At 34.0% G+C, this 24405-nt stretch overlaps 2 protein-coding genes across 2 annotated transcripts in view; both read right to left on the reverse strand.

The window, feature by feature from the left end:
- The window catches only part of LOC110106317 (protein MICRORCHIDIA 6-like), a 56578-nt gene extending 55729 nt beyond the window's left edge, over positions 1–849 (reverse strand). The window contains exons 1-2 of the mRNA XM_028694765.1: positions 706–849; positions 491–619 (exon numbers count right to left, since the gene is read on the reverse strand). The gene's annotated coding sequence lies outside the window, so the exon portion shown is untranslated. The remainder of the gene's footprint in view (positions 1–490; positions 620–705) is intronic.
- Positions 850–5052: 4203 nt separating this feature from the next.
- LOC110106319 (DNA (cytosine-5)-methyltransferase DRM2) lies at positions 5053–22285 on the reverse strand. The gene is made up of 9 exons (XM_028694766.1): positions 22064–22285; positions 21928–21967; positions 21752–21847; positions 21479–21575; positions 21348–21394; positions 14285–14398; positions 8451–8550; positions 6510–6673; positions 5053–6468 (listed from the first exon to the last, which is right to left on the reverse strand). The coding sequence occupies exons 2-9, from the start codon at positions 21928–21930 to the stop codon at positions 5266–5268; spliced, it is 1824 nt and encodes a 607-aa protein (XP_028550599.1). The 5' UTR covers positions 21931–21967; positions 22064–22285; the 3' UTR covers positions 5053–5265.
- Positions 22286–24405: the final 2120 nt, after the last annotated feature.

Consider the following 24405-nt stretch of genomic DNA (forward strand, 5'->3'; position numbering starts at 1 on the left):
TGATGAACTGACCCTCCCATACCAATTTTAGAATAACCAAGTGAATCTCGTAAAGATGGAGGCGATGATTTCAAAATGTCAACGCTAAAACAGAATAACCAAGTGAATCACGTCAAGAATGATCATAGGCGGAACCAAACGTTGATATTTTTTTACCAGATGAAAAACGCACATTGTAGCAAGAAGAAAACACAAAATCAAGTCGAGGGTGGCGAAAATTTTATTAAAATCTAAGGGTATCTTTCGTCCATTGTTCTCCTTTCTTTGACTTTAAAAAAAATATATATGCAATTAGGTTTTCATTTCGAGATTAGCCAAATAAAATCCTTCTAACTACAACAATGCTCTGAAGCAAGAACTTCTTGCACGCAAATTTAGCATTTTTCATTTAAAAAAAAAAGAAAATCAAGAAAACCAAAGAAGAAAATAAACTACTGCGTATCAGAACTCGAATAGAAAAGCAGCCAAAACAAAACAAAAAAATATGTACCGTGGCATTGGAAGTATGTAACCACCCAGGTTTTGCTGAGTCTGTAGAGAATAAGTTTTCTAATGAGTCTCCCAAACTTTAAAGTCCTGCCCTAAAATCAGCCGCCTCACCGCAAGTCGCGTCAAAACCCTTCCAGAGACACGAAAAGTATAGTGGCCGACAAGAACAAAAGAAAAGGGAAAGAAACATGCAAACGTTCGAGGTTCGTATCATACCGACTGATGGCGCCGTCGCCGCCGATATGGAAATCGGCGAAGCCCTGCAGGGCTGCAGCGATGACAATTGTATTGGACAAGAAATCGGGGACGGGAAGAAGGGCTTTGGAATGCTGTAGCCAACCCTGTAGCGTGGGTAGCTCAGCTGACTTCCGGCTTCTAATAAAATCTTAACACGTGGATTTAATATTTTAACATTTAATATGAATTTTCTATTTTAGTTGTATCTTGTCACTCCGAATCCTAAAAATTATAAATTTGTGAGAGATCAAAAATCTCATAACATATTCACTTTGTATCCTCGCATCCATTTTTTATCTTCTACATTCAATATTCACTTTCAGCTTCAACATTCCAAAGGACTCATTGTTCAACAGCATTCAGGCGTTAAGTTCATCATTCATCAACAAGGTTAGTCTATCATTCTCGTTCAATTCATCTTCAAATAGATGCTTTTTGACTTATCTCTCAAAATGGGTTTTAGGATTTAACGATTAGAATTTTTAAGGTTAAGGTATTTGATTTTTGTTTTATAAGTTAGCCCGTTACCTTTCAAAAAATAAGAAATTATTATTATGGATTTATTGTGCATCTTTTTTTAATTATGTATTAACTGTATATTTACTATGTATTCACTAGTATCGATTGTCTTTCATTTCCAAAATTATGTTGCACAATTTTCAAATTTCTATGAGTTTTTTTTTTTTAAGTATCTTTTTCGAACTGTGTATGAACTGCAATTTTTTTTCATATTTTTTGTGTGTTTTTCTCTGTATATTTACTGCGTATTCACTGCATATTTACTACGTATTTTTATCTATATATTTACTATGTATTCACTGTGTGTTTTTTTCTCCGATGTCTGCAGATGTATGTTTGCCCTATCATTTATCATTGTTATACATTAAGTTTTAGAACTAACTATTTGTTATTCACTCATGGAAATAATAGATAACGATGCCGAGAGCACCTTGAAGACAATAAATTTCTATCAAATTTTTAAGTTCCCACCGTTCTAGTAGAATGTTCAACCGATATTCGAGCTGCTCAAATTATGGGATATTTCCTCAACAATGTTTTATCATCAAGGGTCATCAGATAAAGTCCACCTCATATAAAGTTGCTCTGCTTACAAGATTGCCAAATAGAGGTGTTGAAATCTGCGGGTAGAGCGATCCACTTATAGGATATAGATCAATGGATATTGAAAGTGAAATGATATAAATCAATAGATCAACTAACCATTTCATTATGTTAAAAATATTTATCATATTTTATTGTCAAAATTATTTTTCCCCTTAATAACTACAATATCCCAAGAAAGCTCAATTCTATTACAAATAATATAGATAAATTATCATCTATAAACTAGACCGGGACCATAAGAGATTTCTTAGTTAATGAGTTTAATAAAATTGTAATGACTTTTGTTATGCAAAAGTTTCCTAGTTATATAAATGATTTTGTACAACTTCTAATTATGAGTATTAAGAGCATATAAGTATCATTATAATTATTAATTTATTTTACTAATTCATTAGATAATATTATATTTGATCTTATACATATTTGATTCTTGGAGTACTTCAGAATAAATGTCACTATATACCATGACTTAAGACCCCATTTCCTTCAATTGGTATAATGTTGTTAGGCAACAATGATTGGGTTATGTCATTTGGGCAACAAGAGTCACATAAACTATGATGAAATGATAGTAGTTAATGGTGGTCGGATGATGATGCTTGGATAATGGTAGTTTGGCGACTGTGATCAATTGACACTACTTTGTTTAAATGGCAAGTCGAATGTGATGGCTAAGTGAATATGGTCAAATGAAGAAAACATATAATGACAATTGAACGACAATAGTAAATAATTGTGATTATCAGCATCATATGTTAGGTAAAGCTCTATATTTCTTTAGATCTCAAAGTTTTCTCTAAACTCAAGTTAAAGTCAATTCATGTAATGAATGTGAATCTATTTACAGTTTTTTGAAAATACCATTTTGATAACTCCAATGATTCAAATTAAATAATTTGATCATAATTCATTTATTCAACATATACATATATTAAAACCCTCATAATCCATTAATCTTGGGTTTATAAGAATTGGCTCATCAAGATACTCAATTTGACTATAAGCATGTAATATTTAAAAATCATTTTATCTTCCAATTGAAACCTTAAAAATTTTAATCATACTTCAAGTGTCTAATTTGGTCTCATTAGACTTCAGTTTGTATAGCATTTGATATCATTAGGTTCATCTTGTTAAGACATTAATTTAGACTACAAGTTTACTAAAATCAAACTTAATTGATCCTAAATTATTTTCAAAGCTTTCACATGTAATGCATCCAAGTTCATGAATGACTTAATTTTCTTAAGCCGCGTCAATATTTTTGATAATCTTCAAATTGAAATGTGCCAATTTTGGTGAGAGTTTTTCTTGTTTCGAGTCTTCTTGATTTTTACTGCTTTTATTTAGGTTTAACAATAACTGCTGAATTTCGACAAAAGTTTGGTCGACGTTATAGCAAAAAAACATCCATGTGCCGCTCATAGATAAAGACGTCAAGCAAGGCTTATATATGCTTGGTTTTGTCTGGCGAAATTAGTGTCGTTTCAGTTCTGAAACGCGAAAAAAAGATGTCGGTTACTGTTTGGATGAATATCTTTTAGAAAACTATATTTTTCAAATCTCTATTATAGTATCCATTTGTGAAACTTTTTATTTTTGCTTCTTCGTTGGTAACAGTAAATTTCTCGCCAAAACTCCTGCTACCAAACGAGGCTATAATTTTATAACATTATAGTTTTGGACTTTTAACTTTTAAAGCATAACCGGTTTCACTAAATTAACTTCACGAGACACATTTTAAACTTTTAACCAGCATCATATATAATTGTATTTCGAACCATTCTACAAACTACAAAACTACCAAGTTAACTATAAGGGCTCATTTGTTTGTCTATTTCTACAGCTTTTTCAGTACGTCAACAGTAAAGCAAAGGAAAATTATTTGTTTGATAAAATTGTTTTTCTTAAACACGTTTTAGTGGCTTCTGCAAAGTGATCTGCTCCTCTAGTAGCCTCCGATCAAACCCCAGCCGATTTTTTGTTCCTTTTAGGTTGCAAATCTGCATAAGTTCTTCACTGTATCGTCGCCTCCACCCCTGCTCGATTCGCAACGTAACTACAACGATTAACTTCCATATTTTAAGTTGATCAATACGATCATGGTATTCCCAGAACTTATCCTACTCTTCAGAATCTTATTCGCATTTAAATATCACGAGATGTTTAACATGAGACATTCTTCATTAAGAAGTGTAATAGAACAGGCATTTGGTGTATGGAAAAAGAAATGGAGAATTTTACGAGATATGCCGAACTATTCTTTTAAAAAAATAATGGCTTATTGTAGCGGCTACAATGGCACTACATAACTACATAAGAAGACATCACTCAAGGATTGATTCTGAATTTGAGTAATTTGATGCCGATGAAAATTTTGTTCATCTAGAGACACATGAGTTCCGACTTGAAGAAGAAGTTCAACTCCTAGGAAGTACGAATTATTTTGTAGAGTTGCTTAATGGCGAAGGTGCGAACGATATGGTTGAAGTTAGAGGGACTATTGCAATTCAAATATACATTTGTAATAAGTACTACATTTAGCTTAAAGTTTATTTATATTTAAATATAAAATAAATAATAATTAGTAGAGCTAGTAGAAATATAATAGTAAATGATTGATGATATATGTATAATATAAGAAAATTGAAATACTGGAAGTGTGAGTTACTCCAAAGTAAAGCATGGAACAACAATAGTTCAGTTTTGTTGTGAAAAAAAAAAAAATGTTAATTGCATTAAATACTAATTATCTAATTTAGGCCTCATCTGTTTCAGTGTTTTTTAACTTTTTTTTTTTTGAAATGACGAAATTATTTTTTGGTTGCTATTTGGATGGAATGCTTTTATAAACATTTTTTTAGGGAACTTTATTTTTCTACTGTTTTGAGAAGCTTTTTTTACATTTGCTTCTTAATTAGAAAACTCCATTCTCTTGACCAAAATTTCTAAAACAGCCTTTTACAAAAAGAGAGGAAGAACCAAACCAAACCTTAAACTTTGAATAAGCACACAAAAAGTAATTTAATCAAATAATATTATATAATAACTCCATTATATAAAATGTTATTTCTTCAACTGCATTTTCTTGACAACAACTCTAAAACAAACTTTTTCTAGAACATCGACGCCTGCCACATGCAAGTCGCCTCGTTACATCACCAGAAAGAGGAAAAAAAAAACACCGACCTAACTTAAAACTAGAAGTACTACCCTAACAAACAAAATCTAAATATATGTAACAGGCCGTGTGGTTTTTTGGATAAGCCCTACATAGGTTAGTTTAGTTTAAGTTAAGTTTCCCAAGTCGTTCTAACCGAAACGAAGAAATGCAGGATAAATTATTTCAGGGATGAACGATATATGTGGTGGTGGAAAAAGGATAGTATGATTACGAACTTGTTCCCACTGCGGTCAAAATTTCTTCCCCATGATACATTTGACGAGGTCGAGGATACGAAAGAAATCATAAAAGAGAGAAGAATCTTTACCTTCAAGGCCATCCCGGCTGTGACGGTTGCTGCCGGTAAGGTTGTTGCAGGGGCTTCCGCCAATAACCAGATCAAACCCACCAATTCTCCGCATAAACTCTTCAAGGTTACCACCATCTAGCTTCTGAACATCATCAACTTCTATCAAAGTACCCTTTTGGTTCGTCTGTTCCCACCAACACCTTATTATGTTTCTATTAACCTCCGATATCTCAACGGAAACAACCGCCTTCAGGCGGATACCTAAGCTGTGGAGAGCCACTTCAGCTCCGCCAATGCCGGAAAAGAGAGAGAGTACATTAATCCCATCAGGAAAAATGTTCTTCAGCACTGAAAGGTGGTAAGCGACAGTATCAATCTGGAATGAATTTCCTAACGATTTGAACCTCTCAGTCCTGCCAATGCCTCCACCTCTAGTATGATTTTTTGGGAACCGAAGCAACATTTCTATTTCATCTGGTTCCAATGGTGCAGCTTTGTGGTGCCCAACCCAGACGAGGTTCCACTTCTTACATTGAGCAAGAACGTACTCCTGAACTCTTAGTGAGGGTACATCACCGGAATCATCCAAAGCCTTTCTGATCTTCTCAGTCAACTTAGCACTAGCAGTGCAGGTCTGCAAGCAATTAAGCTGGGCTCTGTTATCCCATTCAGGCCACCATTTCTTTGTGGTGGGCAATGCTTCCTGTATCGTCTTTTTGGGGAGAGGAAGAAGTGGAAATCTATTCTCAATGGGGAGATTGTGGATGTATGCTCTCTTTCTCATGGCAGCACAGAAATACTTTGAATCTACAAACTCGGGCTCTATATTGTACAGGAAGCGTGAGATAGTATCCCAAACGCCCTTAGGAGCAAGAGCGACATTCTCATAATAGAAATATGGGGGGCCAAGAGCAGAGTCCGGGAGATTTCTACGTTTGATGCGGTTCTGAAATGGAAGGCTAAAACCGATCATTGGCTTTGGAATATCAACATCCAAAGCAGCCTTCTTCAAAAATTCGCTTCTTCGACTTCCTTGGTGACGGTTCCTTTTGTGCTTGCATTTTTCTTCCATAAGTATCCTCTTCTTCCTGCTGGTGCTGTAAAAAGTGGCTTCGTTTGGCTGAGAAGAATAAATCAGTAACAGTACTAGTTTTCCAAAGACTTAAAATGCTGTTCTAACATCACCCGAAAATTAGGACGGCAACACAAAAAAAAACGAAAAAAACAAATTATGGACCTTCCGATTACCTTATTTATCATTGGAGATCCCAAAACTATTCCACGAGAATCCTTGGCCATATGAGCAGCATGGATTGAATCTGCAAGCTCCAAAACTGAAGCATCCAGTCCTGCATGGGTCAAAGATGTTAGTTTTGTGTGGAATCTGGTTGTGTTGATAAATCATTGTATTATTGCCTTGGAACTCGAGCCATTTTCTAGTGCTCGCTGAGGGGTGCGGACCCCCTACTTGGGTTCAACTGCTTTGCAACCGGAATTTTTTTTTTGGTACAACACCCCGGCGTTGTGTACACGAGCGCCCCAGCGCTAATCGATTGAGAGCAGAACGCAACAATGCTCTAGATTCAGCGTCGCAGAGCTGAGAGTTTGAGCGCTACAACATCATAATGATAGAGGCTTGAGCGCTGCAACGCTCAAAACTAACACTGCAACTCTTCGAGGCGGACTGGACAATTTTCTTTCTCATTTTTTCCTCAAAGATTGCTTACCTTGGAGTTATTAACTTGACTTTCTCTTGTATTGTGAGTAATTAGAGCAGGAGAATAGTGAGGTGTAAGAGAGAAGAGTAGCAAGTACAAAGCAAGAGAGAAGAGAAATCTATGCTTATTTCTCCCCATTTTCATAGTTGATTTCTTGGTGTGTGGTGTGGCTCCGTGATTTTCTTCGCTATTTTGGATTTTTTCATGTTAAATCATGGTATCCTTTACTTTTTATTTTCTTTATTGTTTCGCTGCGGTGTTTTTACTTCCATCCCCAACAAAAGAACCATTATTAGCCTTAAATCAGTAACTTGAAGTTAACTTAATGCATCCTATTCAATAAACATTCATGTTGAGTACTACATATGGTTTTAGTTCTAATTTAAACAATTCTTTCTGCACACTTCGGCATTTTGCATTTGGTCTTTTGATCAACCCATTCTTTTTAATACTCCTTTCACATTTACTTTCGCCTCACCTTACTTGCATCATCTGCTACTGTCCCTGCTCAACCACTAAACTTCTGCTTTTTACCACATGATCTTCACGGGATTCTACTCTCACCATCAGTTAATTTAATTATTTCCTACTAATTTTACCACAATTGAACTAAATCAGGTTATCCTTCCTGGTTATTGGACAAATTGATCGTTAACATTTGATTTTATCAATTTGTGTTTTTTTTGTAACCAACTGAAATATTTATGTAGCCTAGGAGATCAAATTAAAATTTTGTTACTTTGCATTTAATATCTATGGCATTCTCTAATCTCATAGAGCACCTTAGGCAACTTCGTTTGGCATTCAATTTTAACTCTATAAATTATGATTGCATCTCCACTCATATTATTTGTTAAAATTGCATGCAAGATTCTCGATATTTTATCAAAATATATCCCATTGGATGAATCATAGAATTATAAATAAATTATTAAATAAATGTGGTGCATAAAGAGAACAAAAGTATATGTGAAAAAAATAGAGAATCTTAATACTTTTTAATTTCGACATTGATTACCTAGGTATACAAACAAATATACCTACATCAAGCTGGCACGGTCACTTAATAGATAGAAATAATATGAAATAGAATGAAGAGTTGGAGCAAAAATAATAGATCAGATGGCAAGAAACTTAAAAAACATCATTATCTTTAGTGTATCTCCTGATGCTTTGTTTAATACAAAGAAATATATTTATTTATTTATTATGATAACAATCGCGAGAGGGAAAAATGGAGACATCTTGATACTAAGTTGTCATCATGACCAACTTATCCAATTTGTTTAGGGTTTAGCTATATGAATCCAAATTTGAAGTTTTAGACCCCAAAACTATTGCAAATATTAAAAGATTGCACATACGACATGGTAAGATGTATTCTCATCAACTAGACAAGAAATAATACCACATCGGTCTCTAGCCGCAGATGCTTCCTCTGCCGAAAAGCCCATTTCTACCAGGGTCAACAAATTTCTGTCTCTCCCTGGGGGAGCCTCTATGAACTCCTGTACAACAGTTTTCAAAGGAGAAACTTCATTAAAGTTATGCATATCCGTAAAGCCTCTAAATTTGCTGTGATGTATAACATTATATACATTATGGCTAACAGATAAAAAATGAAAAACTGCATTGTTATCATGCAGTCACTATAGTCATAAAACATGGCATATTTATCCTATCATGACAACGCAACAATAACCCCAAGTCGTCAGCCATAAGCCAATATCTAATATCAAGTTTTAAATTAACATAATTTATGAAGATTAATTGATTGCAACAAACGGTTACAAAGACTAGTGAAATAAATAACAAACAAAAAAATTCTTGAGCATGAAAAAAAAAAAAGACAGCATGATTAGAATTCCAGGACCAGCCATTTGCTCCAAACCCAAGAGAGTTTGTTTGATCCAAATTGGTTAGACTAAATTTGGGGAAAAGTGAGTCAATTAGCCAACTAATACAGGCAATAGAAGCTAACCCAACCACACTATAAATGAAAAATGACTATAAAACCCTAGAACAAATTATATGCACAAATTACTGAAAATCTATCTAAAGATTAAGCATGAAAAAATTTGGGAAATAAGTTCAAGATCAAGATTTGAAAAGAAATTTAATGGCAGCACTCAAGAATAGGAGCAAACAAAGTTCAAAACTCCAAAGAAATTGTAATGACCTGACAATATTGTAAATAATTTTAAAATGAAAATCTAGAAAATTTGAAAATTCTAAAATGAACTGTTGCGGCACTGAAAGGTTCAGGGAAAGCACCGCAGTGACGCTGAGCACATGGAATTTTTGAAAAATAATTCAGCACTGCGACACTGAGTCATGGAAGCACCGTGGAGCTTAACACTAAAAAATATTTTTTTAATAAAATTTATCCACTCAGTCATTCTCATCCTTTTCATGCATGGTCGGGTAAGAGAAGAAAGAGGAGAGAAGGGGTAGAGAGAATAGAGAGAGAAAATTTGCTTCGGGTCATTTTTTGTTCGTTGCTCCAGTTAGGAAATATCTTGTGATCGTGATAGGTAACATTAATTTGACTTATGCTTTCATTGTTTCGATTCCTCGGATTTTATATCTTAAAAGTGATTAAAATGCATTCTCTCTCATTTTAATCATTTTCCACCGTACAACTTTTGATATGAGGTAGATAACATCCTCAGAGTATTTTGGTTAGTTGATATTAAAATTTCACTAGGTGATTATTGTTATATATTGTTTTAATTGAAATAGATAGTATAATGTTAATTATAAAATGATCATGAAATGGTGTACTGCATTTAGACATAAAATATACGACATGAACTCATTTATCATTCATTTAGGTCAACATGTATTTTTGTCATACTAGAGGTATCCTAATTAGCGTATTGATAATTGCATAGAATGTTCATATGATGTTCATTATTATGCTCTATACAATGTGATGTGTGAAAATGAGAAAGAAAGACTGCCTAAAAATTGTTGATTAATTAAAGTTGGTTGGAAACATGTTACCATGTACCGAAGGGTGGACCGGCGAGCTTTCTTTAAAGTGAAAGGTTTGTGGTGTAATCATAATGATATAAAAAGGGAGGTATAAAGAGATTAATTGATATGATACAATATGCCGACGGGCGGAAAGTAACGACTTCTTACATGAAAGCCACGTGACTGACTTGTGATATGTGATATGAAACTGAATTATGGAAACATGACTGATATGATTGAGACCGATTCTTATAGAATTGACCTACAAGATTGGATACTAGAAAAAACACCATAGGTTGCCACATATCATATATTGCTTATATTGATATACTTTTTGCATATGCATATAATAGGAGCGTATATGATAAATTGCACATATGACATGACATGATATGATCTATACATGATATAGGACATGATTGATACATGTATGTGATATGATTGATAAACATATAAAAAGGCATATAGGGGGCGTGTGTGTGTGTGGGGGGGGGGTTAAAAATCACATGGTATTGATAGAACTCCTGATTATTTACACGAATTTTGATGAACGAGCATAATTTTACATTTTAATGAATATGATTATTAATTATTTTCAATAGACTGAATTATATTGATAGGTTATTAGTAGCTTGGGTAGTTCAATTAGAGATTAAAATAGGTAATTCTTCAAAAATTGATATTGAGGTGTGACAAGAATTCCCTTGCAATATTCTAATATTTGGAAACCAAATTACTCTAAGGGAGAATAGTGATTCCTCAAAGGGAGTCTTCGTTCAATGAGAGTGCTTTCCTCGAGAACAAGAGGAGAGGTTAGGTCTGCCTCAATTAGATAAAAAAATTAAATTGTGCACTTGGAATAAAGGAAAAGAAGAGAGTTCCTACTCCTATACTACCATTAAAGAGAAAAATAGAACAAGGATGTTCCTGCCACTGATATCACAATTAAGAGATAAAAGAACACATAGGTCGCCAAATCTAAGACTCTATCAATACCAAATCAAAAGAGATGAAGTGATGTACATTATTGCGAAATGGAGCCAATCTTGACCTTATTAGGATTCTCCACAGATCTCAACTTCACAAGTTAAACTCGCTCAACTCTACCTTATTGTTGTGAGCAGCTCGCAACTCACCTTCAAGCTCGTGTGTGGCATGCACACAATTTATCCGTGGATTCTCACCCTTCGTATTATGCCCACGCTATATTTATTCTCAGCATCTCATCTATGACTCTTCCACTAGGGTTGCAAGCGTTGTGCGCTCTCACTTGCTCTCTAGTGTCGATGCCTCACGACATTGGCATCTTATTCTTCACGCATTCAATTAAGACTTTCGAGATAAATTCTCTATGTATCTTAGACAACTCTTCTTCTTTTTTTTGTCATCTCTCTTATATATCTTAGACAAACCTCTTATTGCCTTCTTTTGTATCATAAACCATAATTTTTTTTCTTCCTATCGAATCTAATGTTAGACTATACCACTTTCTTATTTTTTTAATCATAAACCATTCTGAAATTCAATTTGGAGTTTCCTATCGCCTTTCCTCCCATATTGTCGGCTTTTTAGAGGATTACATCACTTCTTTCTCCAATATTGGTTGCCCGTAGGGTTTCAATTAAACCCCCAATTAGATCTTCATAATCGCCAGCCATTCCAGTGACTCATCTCTCTGTGGAGGCTCTTCATCCTACTTTCACACCTTCAATACCAACGTCTCCGCTTGCCTTTCCCTTTTTTCTCCTTTGCCAAGACTGTTGGTGGATTGCATTCCTCTCCATTTAACCTCTACCTTAATTTTTTTAATCAAGATTCAAATACTCCTCAGCATAAGCAATTACCCATATATCAAGATAAACTTGAGCTCATTTTCACTAAAGATGAGATCTCAATGCATGCTAGGACACTTTTATATCCTTTTGTAGGTAAACTCTCATAACAACGCCCCAACCTAGAGGTTATTCACATATTCATCTTAGCTTTGTAATTGGTTGTTGACCATTCTATTGGGCTCATTGACCCTCATCATCTCATCATAAGACTATTCTTAGAAGCAAGTTACACTAGGCGTTTTCTCCTAGTGATTTAACTATCAGTGGCTATTTAATATGGATGTTAAAAACTATCAGTGGCTATTTAATATGGATGTTAAAATGATCTCTCAATTTTGACTCTTCCATGGAGACACATATTTAGGTTACATTCCCTCAGCTACATCTATATTAGTTCAATCAATCTACTTTATATTTCATGGGCTTGGGCTTTTTGATCCACTTAAAGGTACATATAAAATTCATGGTTAACCAAACATTTGTCAAAAATGTGACATGCATCCATTTCTAATCCAATGAGACAGCACAATGCATGCATAAAGCAAAGCAAAAAAGAGCAGACAAGTGAGGCAACGAAGTATAAAATTTTGCAGTTACATGCATAACTTGCATGTACAACAACAACATCAAGTCTTTATCCCACTATGTGGGATCAGCTATGATACGTCGTCAAAAAATTATCTTAAACGGACGCGAATCTCGATGCAAAATCAAGTTGGAAACTTCAAAAATTATTTCGGATACCATCCGAACTCCGATTTCAACAAACTTACAGTCGAACTGAGCGTCTTGGAAATACAAACCCAACGACACCAAATTTGACTCAATCCGAGCCCAAATGGATCCAAATCAAGGACCCGAAGCGATGTTGGAGGGTTCAAACCACAAATTGGATTACCAAACGGTTTCCAAACATAACAAGCTTATACTCGAATCGAGCGGCTCGACGAGACGAATCCAACGAGCCCAAGATCACCAAATTCCGACATCATTAAGGTCTTCAAATGTCTAAACACTTAAGGCCCTCGCCTCCGCCGGACCACCGCCTGATGTCGTTGCTCCGTCTAACCACCACTTGAGGCCCTCACCTCCGCCGAACCACCGCCTGGCGCCGTTGCTCCGCCGGACCACCACTTAAGGCCCTCAACTCCGCCGGACCACCGCCTGACGCCGTTGCTCCGCCGATCCACCACCTGAGGCCCGGACTTCCTCCGAACCACCACTCAAGGCCCTGAGCTCCACTAGGCCACCACCTGACACCCAAACTTCTATAGACGTATCGCCCTCCTACTACAGTCTTTCAGATCCGTCTCCTACAAACAACGGTCTTTCAGACCCTGGTCTCCTGCCAACTACGGTCCTCCTGACCTCCACTAGGCTATCACCAGACAACGGTCTTTCAGACCCTGTTCTTCTGCCAACAATGGTCTTTCAGACCCTTGTCTCCTACCGACTACTGTCATCCTGACCTCTGTCTCCTACTACGGTCACTCCGACCTCCATCAACAAACAACCGTCTTTCAGACCCTGGTCTCCTGCCGACTACGGTCGTCCTGACCTCTGATGCCTATTACAGTCACTCCGACCTCCATCAACAGACAACGATCTTTCTGATCCGGTCTCCTGCCTACTACGGTCCTTCTAACCTTCGTCGCCTACTAGTCCTTCCTACCTCCATTAACAGACAACTGTCTTTCTGACCCCAGTCTCCTACTGACTACGGTCCTTCTGACCTCTATCTCTTGTCGACAATGACCCTTCCAACCAAACAAACATGTCAATGCTGATTATTGTAACTCCCTCCATGTAATGCGCTCTATATGACGTACATTTGTAACATTAAGGCAAGGCCTTCTCCCTAAGAAGGGCCTCATTTGTAATCGACTGCAAATACTAGTGGATTTATTCAAATTGGGCCAGGCCCCGTGGTTTTTCCCCCTTTTTCAGGGGTTTCCATATAAAAACTCTGGTGTCTCTTACAAATGCTACACCCTCTCTCACTTATCTGCTTGTGTGTTAGATCTTCGTACAATGCTTAGATGTTAAACTATATATTTCTCTACCGCCGCGAATACTCCAGGACACAACAAGCTACATGAATCATTTTTCTCCATTGTGTTCTGTTAAAAGTCAAATTCTCATTTACATCTAACAAAGAAAGGACATTTCTAATATTTGCATGTACATTAAAATAACAAAAGACAAATAATGTATATAAGAAGATCATGTTCATTGTAGTTCAAGACTTTTAAAAAATCATGAAAAAAAACCCATTATTATACGCAAAATATAGATGATCAGCATCAATAATAAGAAAAATTGGCACTGGCCCAGGACACAACAATGTTTACGATAGCAGAGATACAAAAAAGTGCACAAGTAAGCTACACATCTGCTACATTTTCAGTATACAATCATAGTAAATTACTAGATCATCAAAGTCATCTGTATCAGAAGAATCATCCTCTAGGCCATCCACGTAATTACTAGCTATTGAATCAATCGGACCATCCTCATTTTTTAAATAAGGATTTTCAGTAGCCTGCAAAAAACAACAGAAGCAGATGTAGCCCTTGAAATCATAAACCACACCAAAAGTTTGAAGTCTTCAGCATGAAAAAAAATGAAAATCACAAATTAGAGCAAAATAAGATCAACTAAACTAGTACTTTCTCTTATGACTGCATTGATCTTGTCCAAGTATATTGCTAAAGTTTGATAAAACAATGGTTAATAATGAAGAAGCAAAACTCTCAACGACAAATGATCACATTTTAAAAAAGCTCACATCAATACTAAACTGAATAAGTGAAACTGAGTACTACAACACAATGAGACAATGAGTACTATCATTTGAACTAGAAAAACTCACGCAACAAGAGAAAAAAAATACTTGCTTGCACCTGAACAAGAAAAGGTCCCCACTATAATATATATAAGCTAAAAATAAAGCCATAGTGATAAAAGTATAACATGGGGAGAAAACAGATATCTTTTCTGCATAAGAGTTTTTCAGAAAACGAACGAGAGACCAGCATTTAGGCCTTCCTTCGATGATGCATTATAGAAAGATAAAAATGTTATTTTAAGAAATTATTAATAAAAAGTTTTAAGGAAATAATTATTTTAAAAGAACATAATAAACAATAGAATGAGATATATTAAAGACTATGAATAACTGACACTCCATTAGAAAGCACTATTTAGTAAACGACACTTCAGAACTCCGACACAAATGACACACTTCTTCCACATATCGAGCACGACATAAAAAATGAAAAAAAGATATCAAATATGTGTGTCTGCACTATCACAAGAACAATCTCTACCTCCCTCGCATTAGGCCCGCCACACGCCCCTCTCTCTCCATGAGAACAAGATAAGTTATATATATTTTTAAAGTTTATTTATTCTTCAAATAATTAAAAGGGACACATCTTTGTATCCAATTAAAATGTAATGAAATTCATAAAGTTGAGTTAGAGGATTGGTCGTTAGATTATATTAAGTTGTATTTTTTATAGCATTTGGATAAATTAAATTAAAATAATTATTAATGAAAGATAAATGATAATATCATGTCAAAAGTATGTTCGTATAATATTCTCAATAATAGGTGTTTTTGACATTCATATTTTGTCATCTTCCAATTTTCGTGTTTGTGTTGGTGTATTATAAATTATAGATTAAAAAAGTTGAGTGTAGTTAACTCTCAAGAAGATGCAAGAAGATAAGGCTTTAGTTAGTAATATACCTAATAAAATCCATATAATATACCTATCAAAATTTGGAGAATAATTGGAGATATTGCAGCTATATAGTTAATAAATATCTTCATTGGAAGTTTGACAAAGAAAAGATTAGGATAAATACTTTGGTATCAAAATTTACGAATAAGCATGTGTTCAAAATTGTGTGAACTGTAGTGTTATCAAACCTATGAGCCACACAATGAATATCTGGGAAATAATAGTAGAGCATAGGTTTGAAAAACTACATCAATTTCAGTGACTTAAGTTGGTTTTATGCAAAAAAATAAAAAATCAATCATGTAAGTAATTTTTGCATAATCAGAATTTACAGAAAAAATAGAGTACATAAAGAATCTTCATATACTTTTAATTGATCTTGAGAAGGCATATGCTCAATTACTTGAGAATTAATTTGGTGTGCATTAAATCAAAAAGGGGTATGTCAAAAGTATGCTTGAGTAAGTATGATAGAGCATGACTAGTAATAGTCATAAAGTGATCAAAGAGTTTTCAATAATAGTATGATTGTATCATGATCAAAATTGAGTCTATTTATTTTTGTATTGGTTATAAAGATGCTCAAAATTTATTCAAAGTACGGTGCATTGGAGTAGGATTTTTGCATAAAACATAATTTTAAATTTAAATAATGTAATATTAGCAATTATCAAGGAATAACATTAGAAGATAACAAGCATTCAAGTGGTGGTTTATATATTTGGGCATTAAAGTTCTTATATTTGAAAATCATTTTAATGATTATTATATTTTGTGAACATGCATTTAAGTGGCTCATCACTATAATGTCGTTCACATATGTATGTCAACAAGTTTTAATAATTAGAAAATGTTAATTATATGCAATGAATTTAACTTTTAGGCTTAATTACCTCAATTATATCATTAAGTATCTAATTAAAAAAACAAGCTTACTTACAATATCATTACTTTTCTTTAATTAAATGCTTACCATGCTAGCAAATTTAATTTATCATATATTAATTTGTTTGATTAGTTAAGCAAGATTATATAGGTAACTATTTTTCATTACCATAGATTCATTGATTTATTTAGATGCATGTTGATATCTAATATCATATAATTTACCTATATATTATGTTGAAAAGTAAATTTCTGAATATTTGAATTTCCTTCCATCGCACTAGATTTGCCAAAACTCATACACACCCCAACTAGCTTCAAATTAGTTTTCGGCGGGTTTTAAGCTAGTTGTTGGAGGTTTAGTCAAGCTTTAGGGAGGTATATTTTAATTTTATTAAATATTTATTCTAGAAGATATTGAGACTTATAAATACTACATGAAATGTAAAGAAAAACCAAGGATGGCATTTTGAGTGCTTAATGACTTGAAACAAGGTTTTAGGAGCAGTAAGCGTTTGATGCATTTTGGAAGTCTTACTTTGATGCATTTTTGAAGTAAAAACAACAAGTTAATAAGTAAAAACTATAGAAACTTGAAGATATGGGCTGATTTTGATTAATACTTCAACAATAATGAAGGATACAATTGATTTACAATTTGAGAGTTAGATCGGCTCTCCCACAAATCCTAGGTGCCACTAGAAAACTCACTAAGTAAAAGCTACAACAAAAATAAATTGCAACATAAAAAATAATAACATAGTTAGCCCTAAATAGGCTCTCCTACTTCCCTCCCAAATCATCCCCCTTTCCTTAAATTAACTCCCTCCCAAATCAATCATCTTTCCTTAATTAGTTCCCTCTCATATTTGAATTCAAAATTGGAACTATTTTCCTAAATAATTCCCTCCAAACTATAAAAAAAACTTTCCTAAATAACTTTCACTTGATTCCGCCTCCTTATATAATGAATTAAAGCTTTGTAGGGCCCAACAAGGAGGGCCGAACTTTCCTCTGGTTCCACCCAGCCAAGGGGCTGGTTCAACCCTTGCTAAACCGACGATTGGTTGGGTTGGTCCTTGCTGGACAGTCCTCCTATCCCCTCTCCTGTTGTATCAGTTTTACATGGAAAAGATATGATTGGCCACTTGCAAAATTTTGAAAAGATATTCTTTGTTTGTTTTTAACTACTATAATTTTGTCAACTAGAGTTAAGATGTAGATTGATAAAATGACATTATAAATATCATCCTCAATATCATTAATATCCCAAAAAATTTGGTTCAATGTAGCCAATTCTAAAATATGACAACGCAAAACACATTCTACTTTTGAAATGTCTTTAGGTTATTATTTAGGCCATTGACTACTCGATATGAAATAAATTGAACCTATCACATGATCGGCTTAAACCCATTTCTATCTTATCTCTATCCAAGCCAAACTTAATTATACAATGACTCGATCCAATCTTGCTTTGAGCTAAGTTTACCATTTTACTTTTGATTCTAGCTAGATGCGAGTGAATTTTTTATTTAATTTTGATTGATTTTGCTCTAACAAGATAAATCCTAGCCCAACATACAAAAATGCATCCATACCTATATAGAACCTACAAATATATATGCGTAACTACAAATATGATGTACGCTTGCTCTCAAACAAACTTGCATATACAATTCAATCAAATGTCAAATTAATATAATTTTGATTCAAGTCAAGCACAGCTCATCTAGATGCTAGGTGACTTTGATTTGTTCTCGACCTAAGCCAAAAGTTGATTTGATTATCCAACAATTTTCATTCTTCCCACCAAATTAATAATTATGTAACATCATTATCCTCCAAACAAAATTTAAAAAAAAAATACTTCAATTATTTTATACAATATGAATATTGTTTATGTTTTGAGCATGCAAATAGAGGAACTCATAGAAACTAATGAAAACTTGAACATATAATCTTAGGGTGGATGCTTTTCAAATTGAGGGTATTCACAAGATCTATCATTAGGATAGATATGTTCTAAAGGAGACAGGTGGCTAAAGTTTCATATGCCAAACTTGACTAATTACATGCTTGAAGTTTACTAAGAAAATTGGATATCTTAACTACACTATGACCCTAAAATTTGCTTTCTAATTCTTTTAACGCCACTTGGCCAATTGCATGAATTTCACATAAATGGGTAAATATATCAACCCATCAACTCTGGGATACAAGTAGTTTAGATATTCCCAAAGCTTATTCCCAATTTATAGCTTTGTAATTCCAACTTCATAGAATTGATAAGTGCATTAGGCACTGATTTAAGAAATTAATAGTTTTATTAAGGGCCTTAAGATTAATGATTATAATGATGTTAATATATGCATGAAATATTAAAAGTAACTGGGCCAAGCAAAAAGTAATTCTAAACCTTTTGAGAAAAGATAGAGGAAAATTGTAATACAAGGTACATTTACGCCCACTCAAGGCCAGTTTCTATAAATCCGATGAAAATACATGCATGATTCTCTAAAATTAAATTAATTAGTTACCTTACAAAAGATATATAACATTGTAGATATGATCCTAAAATCTATAAAAAGTATAGTTCAAGCTAACTCGAAAAATGGTATCATATAGCATGGGAAGATCCCCCAATGTTACCCCTTTATTTAGTAAGGCCTATAAAAAGAAACTGCTACCAGTCATCTCCTTTAACCGATAGCCCCTTTTCTTATAAATGCATTGGCACAAAAATGTTATAGTGCCAATGCACTTCTAAAGACAAACCTCCGAACCCCATAAATCCTATACCACCAAAAAACAAACTACTCATGTTCGAATACCACCTTCTCATGGTAAATCAATACTCATCCAAACTTATTTGCAATGGTTATGCTTAATATCTTTGAGCTATGCAATATACCTGGAGTGAAAACTCCATGTCAGCAAAATGAGCTAAGTTTACTAAGGAAAAATAATATTGACATAGCATTAGCCACATTACATATGGGAGCACATTCCTAACAGGGAACCAAACAATCATAACAAGGGCGTATTCAAATAAGGCTTAAGGCTGCAATCTCAATGTTCATGGTCATAGTAAGCTTCCTTACCTATGTCAACAGTCACAATACATGAATTCTTCAGTTGACGTAATATTAAAAGGAGAAGGTTCCCAACTTCATTTTTGGGATACCTAGAAAATGGAACCAAACTATCATGGCAAGATTTTCCACTATCCCTGTAGCCATTTCTCGCTAAATAAACAAGCACTCAACTGAAGATAAAGATTGAGTGATATCTTTAATCAAGAGTGTTGTCCCAACGGGAAGTATTAATTGAAAATATGGTTTTAAGTCTATAAGAATTCAAAAACATCCTATGTAAAAAAAAGTTGGGTGTATGGTGAACTTTTGCTATAAAAGCTATCTTTCTTCTCTCAATCATTGATTTTCAATACATGAGACCAAAGGAGTCTTTTTAGATCACACGCTTGATACTTATTATTGACTTTCGCTATTACTCATGTTTTAATTCAGCTTTTACCTATTGGATTTAGTTGTATGGTTAAACAACAATTTTAAACACTGAAATATGTCATCTTCCCCTAGAACCCTCTTTTTAAAAAAAATTTAGAGGGAGTGTGATTATATTAGTATGAGACATCTAATCAGATCACAATTGTTAGTCCATGTGGAATCTTATTGTGTCAATCAATTGGATTGAATAGTTACCTCGAACTTCAATTCAATTTGTCTTGCTCATTGGGGGGTACGGTGGGGTCCTCCTGCTTAGGTTCGGGTGCTTTGCACCATGAAAATAATTTTTCGTGCACCGCCCGGCGTTGTATACCCGAGCACCAAGGCGCTTTGTACCTGAGCTCTCCGGCATTGCAGAGTTTGCTCGGAGAAACGACAAAGAGCGAAGCGCCATAATATTTTGGATTCGGTGTCGCAGTGCTTTGTGATGTCGCAGCACTACGGGTTTGAGTGTCGCAGCATCGTCAAATGGACCGATGACAGATGTTTGAGCATCGCAGCACTCCAAACTTGCCCCGCAACTCTTCATGGAGGATTGGACAATTTTCTTTCTTATTTTTCTGAAGGGTGGTGTCCCTTGGTATTATTAACTTGTCTTTCTCTTTTGTTTTATGTGAGAATGGTGTAAAAAAGATAAGATAAGGAGATAGTGAGAGAGAATAGAGATATGTACTTATTTCTCTCAATTTTCATGTTAGATTTCTTGGTGTAGTGCGGCTTCGTGATTTTTTCCCTATTTCGAGTATTTACCCATTAAATCCTGGTGTCATTTACTTTTCACTGCTTTTCTATTTTTCTTGTTTGTTTCGTTGTGGTGTTTTACTTCCATACCCAACAATAATAGTCACACATATTTTTTAGCTTTTACTAAGGTATTTTTCCTATTTACATACTATGATAGCACGCTTTATCAATCAAGCATCTCAGCAATACATATTGTACAAATTGAAAAAGAGAACACTTTCCAATTTAAAACAAGGTGCCGAACCTTATTAAATGTAAGACAAATGCAATTCCAAATTTAATTAAAAGAAAGTAAGCCCTCAATTAAGCTTATCTGCAAAGACATGTCTAATATGACTCATTTCCAGCATGATACAAACAAAGTATTGAAAGTATTGAAAAACTGCTATTTGAAAATTTTTCTTCTTTGTAAAAAAATCATGCCTAGGAATTGCCTTCCATCATACACCCATGAGGGCCATGGCCCCAACATTTGAAAGCTTGAAAGCTAGAAGAATTGCTCCAACAAATACTAAATCAACCAAACGCTGTCTATGTCCACCGGCAAACTTAAGTAGTCAATAAAAGTTGAATGATTACTCACCGAATAAGTGAGCAGAGTTTCTAGAATGGCTTCTGAATTTCCTTCTCCTGAAAACCAATTGTGTGAGCTAATATCAATAATCATAAGAAAGGAAGAAAAACTCAAAAACTGACGCAACATGGAGAACCAACCATTTTTCTTGATTGCCTTTTCAACCATGTTTTTAGAAAATCCCATGGCTATGAAATAGGAATACAAGCTAGGCTGAGAAGGTCCTGCCTCGCATGCCTTCAGGGAATAAATTAATGGCGTTAATATATAAATAAAGTTCATGGAATAATTAATCCAGCACAGTGACAACACAAACAAGCAAACAAGAAGCTAATCGGTGCTTCACACGTGGAATTAAAGACATGCACAAACAAGAGAAAAATTCTAGTTCATCTTCACGTAGACTACGTTACCTCCCCTGGCATTCCGGCTCGGTTTTCCTTCTCATCGTCATCACTCTCCCAACTGAACTCTTCGTTATCATCGTCATTTATACCACTATTCCTACCCTAAAAATAGCAGAAATATTTTAAAACAGATTTTCAAATATTTACACCGAGGAACTGAGATCAGCGACACAAAAATCTACCATCTCCTCCAAAAACCTCCACGGACTAACAACTGCAACCCTGCAATTACACAATGATCAACAGAGAAACGAAACGTTTTTCAAACCCAATCAGTGACTCTGTAGAAGAAAGATTGAAGCAGCAGAACGCCCTTACCCTAAGCAAAGAACAAATAAGATTAAATGATCAAGCTGATGGAGATTAGGACTGAGGATAAGTAGCTGAGAAGCTGAAAAAAAGAGAATTGTGCCTTCTGTATTTCCACTTTTAAAGGAGAGAAATCAGGTGTGGAGGGAGCTCTGGAGCTCCATTGTTTGCTGCTCTGGGCTTTCCAGCAAACTGTTTTGCCATCGGCGGGTGTCTACTCTCTACTGAGATTATCTGCTAATTTGAGTAATAAGATCAATAAGATCGAAGGTTGTGATAGATTGTATAGCTTATTTTATCTGTTCTGTGTTGCTTGGATCACAGCAAATTATGTGCAGATGTTTTTATGGCACCATGTGAAGTTGGACACCCTCAAAATAGAATTTGGGCTATTTTAATAACATATGTTTTTAAGGGTAAAAATTATATGAGAACTTTTTTATGAAATTTGTCTGAGGCTGAGAGTGATCATTCTCTGGAGATTTAAATTTGAGTGCATTTAATATTATTTCTTATAATAATCATCAGACGCATTCAATATTAAAAAAATATTGATTTTTTATTATATATTTTGATATAAGAGTTTTTTACTTATAATAATCATCAGACGCATTCAATATATATATATATATTTGATATTTTACTCAATTTTATTGTCAATGTTATCATCTAAATTATTATCTAAGCTTATTTGCAATGCTACAAAAAAAATTAATATTTTTTGTTGAATTTTATTTTTTATGTATCTTGTTCAACATGATATTAATTAATATTCTTCTAAAAAAGTGAACCACAAATGTTTATTTTAATCTTTAAAATTTAAATGCCAAAAATGGTGCAGTTTTAATTTTTAAAATATAAATCAAGCTAATATTACATTATTTAGACAAACGCAATATTTATATATTTTAGAGAAAGTTAAACCCACCCGAATCCAATCAACACAAAACTGACCCCTTTAATAAACGTATCAAAAAGACGGACACAAACCCGACCCGCTAGCAACCCGATTTGATGAAAAATAAATGACCATACCCAATGCAAAATAATTTAAGAAAAAAATATTAAATCAGTCAATATTATCAATGTTATCAATGTATGAGTTGCAATAGTATAGGATTCAGACATTCAACAAGGCATGACATCCATCTTTAATATAAGATTTTCATTCATTTGTATGTATTCATCATTATCATTATAGCATCTATATCCTTTTATCATTACCCGTAACTTTCAATAAATTATTAAGTATTGTCACAATCTGTATGTCGGCGTAATCATTTATGAATTACATGTTACAATCGGAATAACACCACAAAACATATTTAAATGAAAGTTTGTCGACCCATCCTCCTGCATAGCATATTATATTTTAACAGCCAACCCGAATTAATTAGAGTTTTAATAGTCAACCATCATGGCTTATGTCATAATCAGACCCGATATCACGTCATATTCTATCCGATTATGACAAGATTGACCCTAAGATATGTTTGGAGAAATACTGAAATAAAACTTACAATTTATATCCTACATATATATAGCCACTATCGAATTGTAATATAAAGTGATAGACTACTAAATCTCAATATAATTTTATTTAAGTCATCCTAAGTATATATAGTCTGAAATCTATCTACAATACCGCTTGACAACAGAGGGTATAACAAAAAATAAAAGCCAAGCCTACAAAAAATCAAAACTAACTAAAACATATATACAAAACAGATCATAGCGTGTTATCCAAACAGCTCAGTTCATTCCTTACCCTTCATTGGGCCTGAAAATAAAAACTAAAGCGAGATGAGCTAACATGTCTCAGTAAGCTATCGTAGCCTATAACAAAAATAAAAGACTAAAACCAAAAGGACTTAAAACACAGCGTTGAATCATATGCTGAAACTAAATATTTAAATGAACTTAATTATAAGCAACACTTTAAAACAGAAACCCACTTTTGCAGTCCATTAGCTCCGGCATAATAACACTTCGATAATGGAATCTCTACAGCATAACAGAATCCCACCTCGGTTGCTCACAGGCGCCGGCATAATAAAATCCAACCTCGGTCACTTATTGGAGCAAAAATCACATCACAACACTTCATAATATATTTTTCAATGCATTTCATTAATTAAAGCATAATTTAATTAAATTTATAAATTACCAAAATATCTCACCAATAGACAATAGAAATACTACTGAGTAAAACATCATTATAATTTTCAAACATAACTAAATTATCATAAATTGTGTAAAACATCATTATAAAACTTTAATTTAATTGAAGAACTATTTTTAGATATCAAAATAAATTTCTATGTTGAAAAAATTGATGCTTTTTCAAAATC

Source organism: Dendrobium catenatum, unplaced genomic scaffold (assembly GCF_001605985.2).
Source record: "Dendrobium catenatum unplaced genomic scaffold, ASM160598v2 fragScaff_scaffold_547, whole genome shotgun sequence".
Lineage (NCBI taxonomy): Eukaryota > Viridiplantae > Streptophyta > Magnoliopsida > Asparagales > Orchidaceae > Dendrobium > Dendrobium catenatum.

Coding starts and splice junctions, on each gene's coding strand:
- LOC110106319 (XM_028694766.1), bottom strand. Junction 21,576..21,751: donor GAGCCGGAATGCCAGGGGAG/GTAACGTAGTCT, acceptor TATTCCCTGAAG/GCATGCGAGGCAGGACCTTC. Junction 6,674..8,450: donor TGCGGCTAGAGACCGATGTG/GTATTATTTCTT, acceptor TGACCCATGCAG/GACTGGATGCTTCAGTTTTG.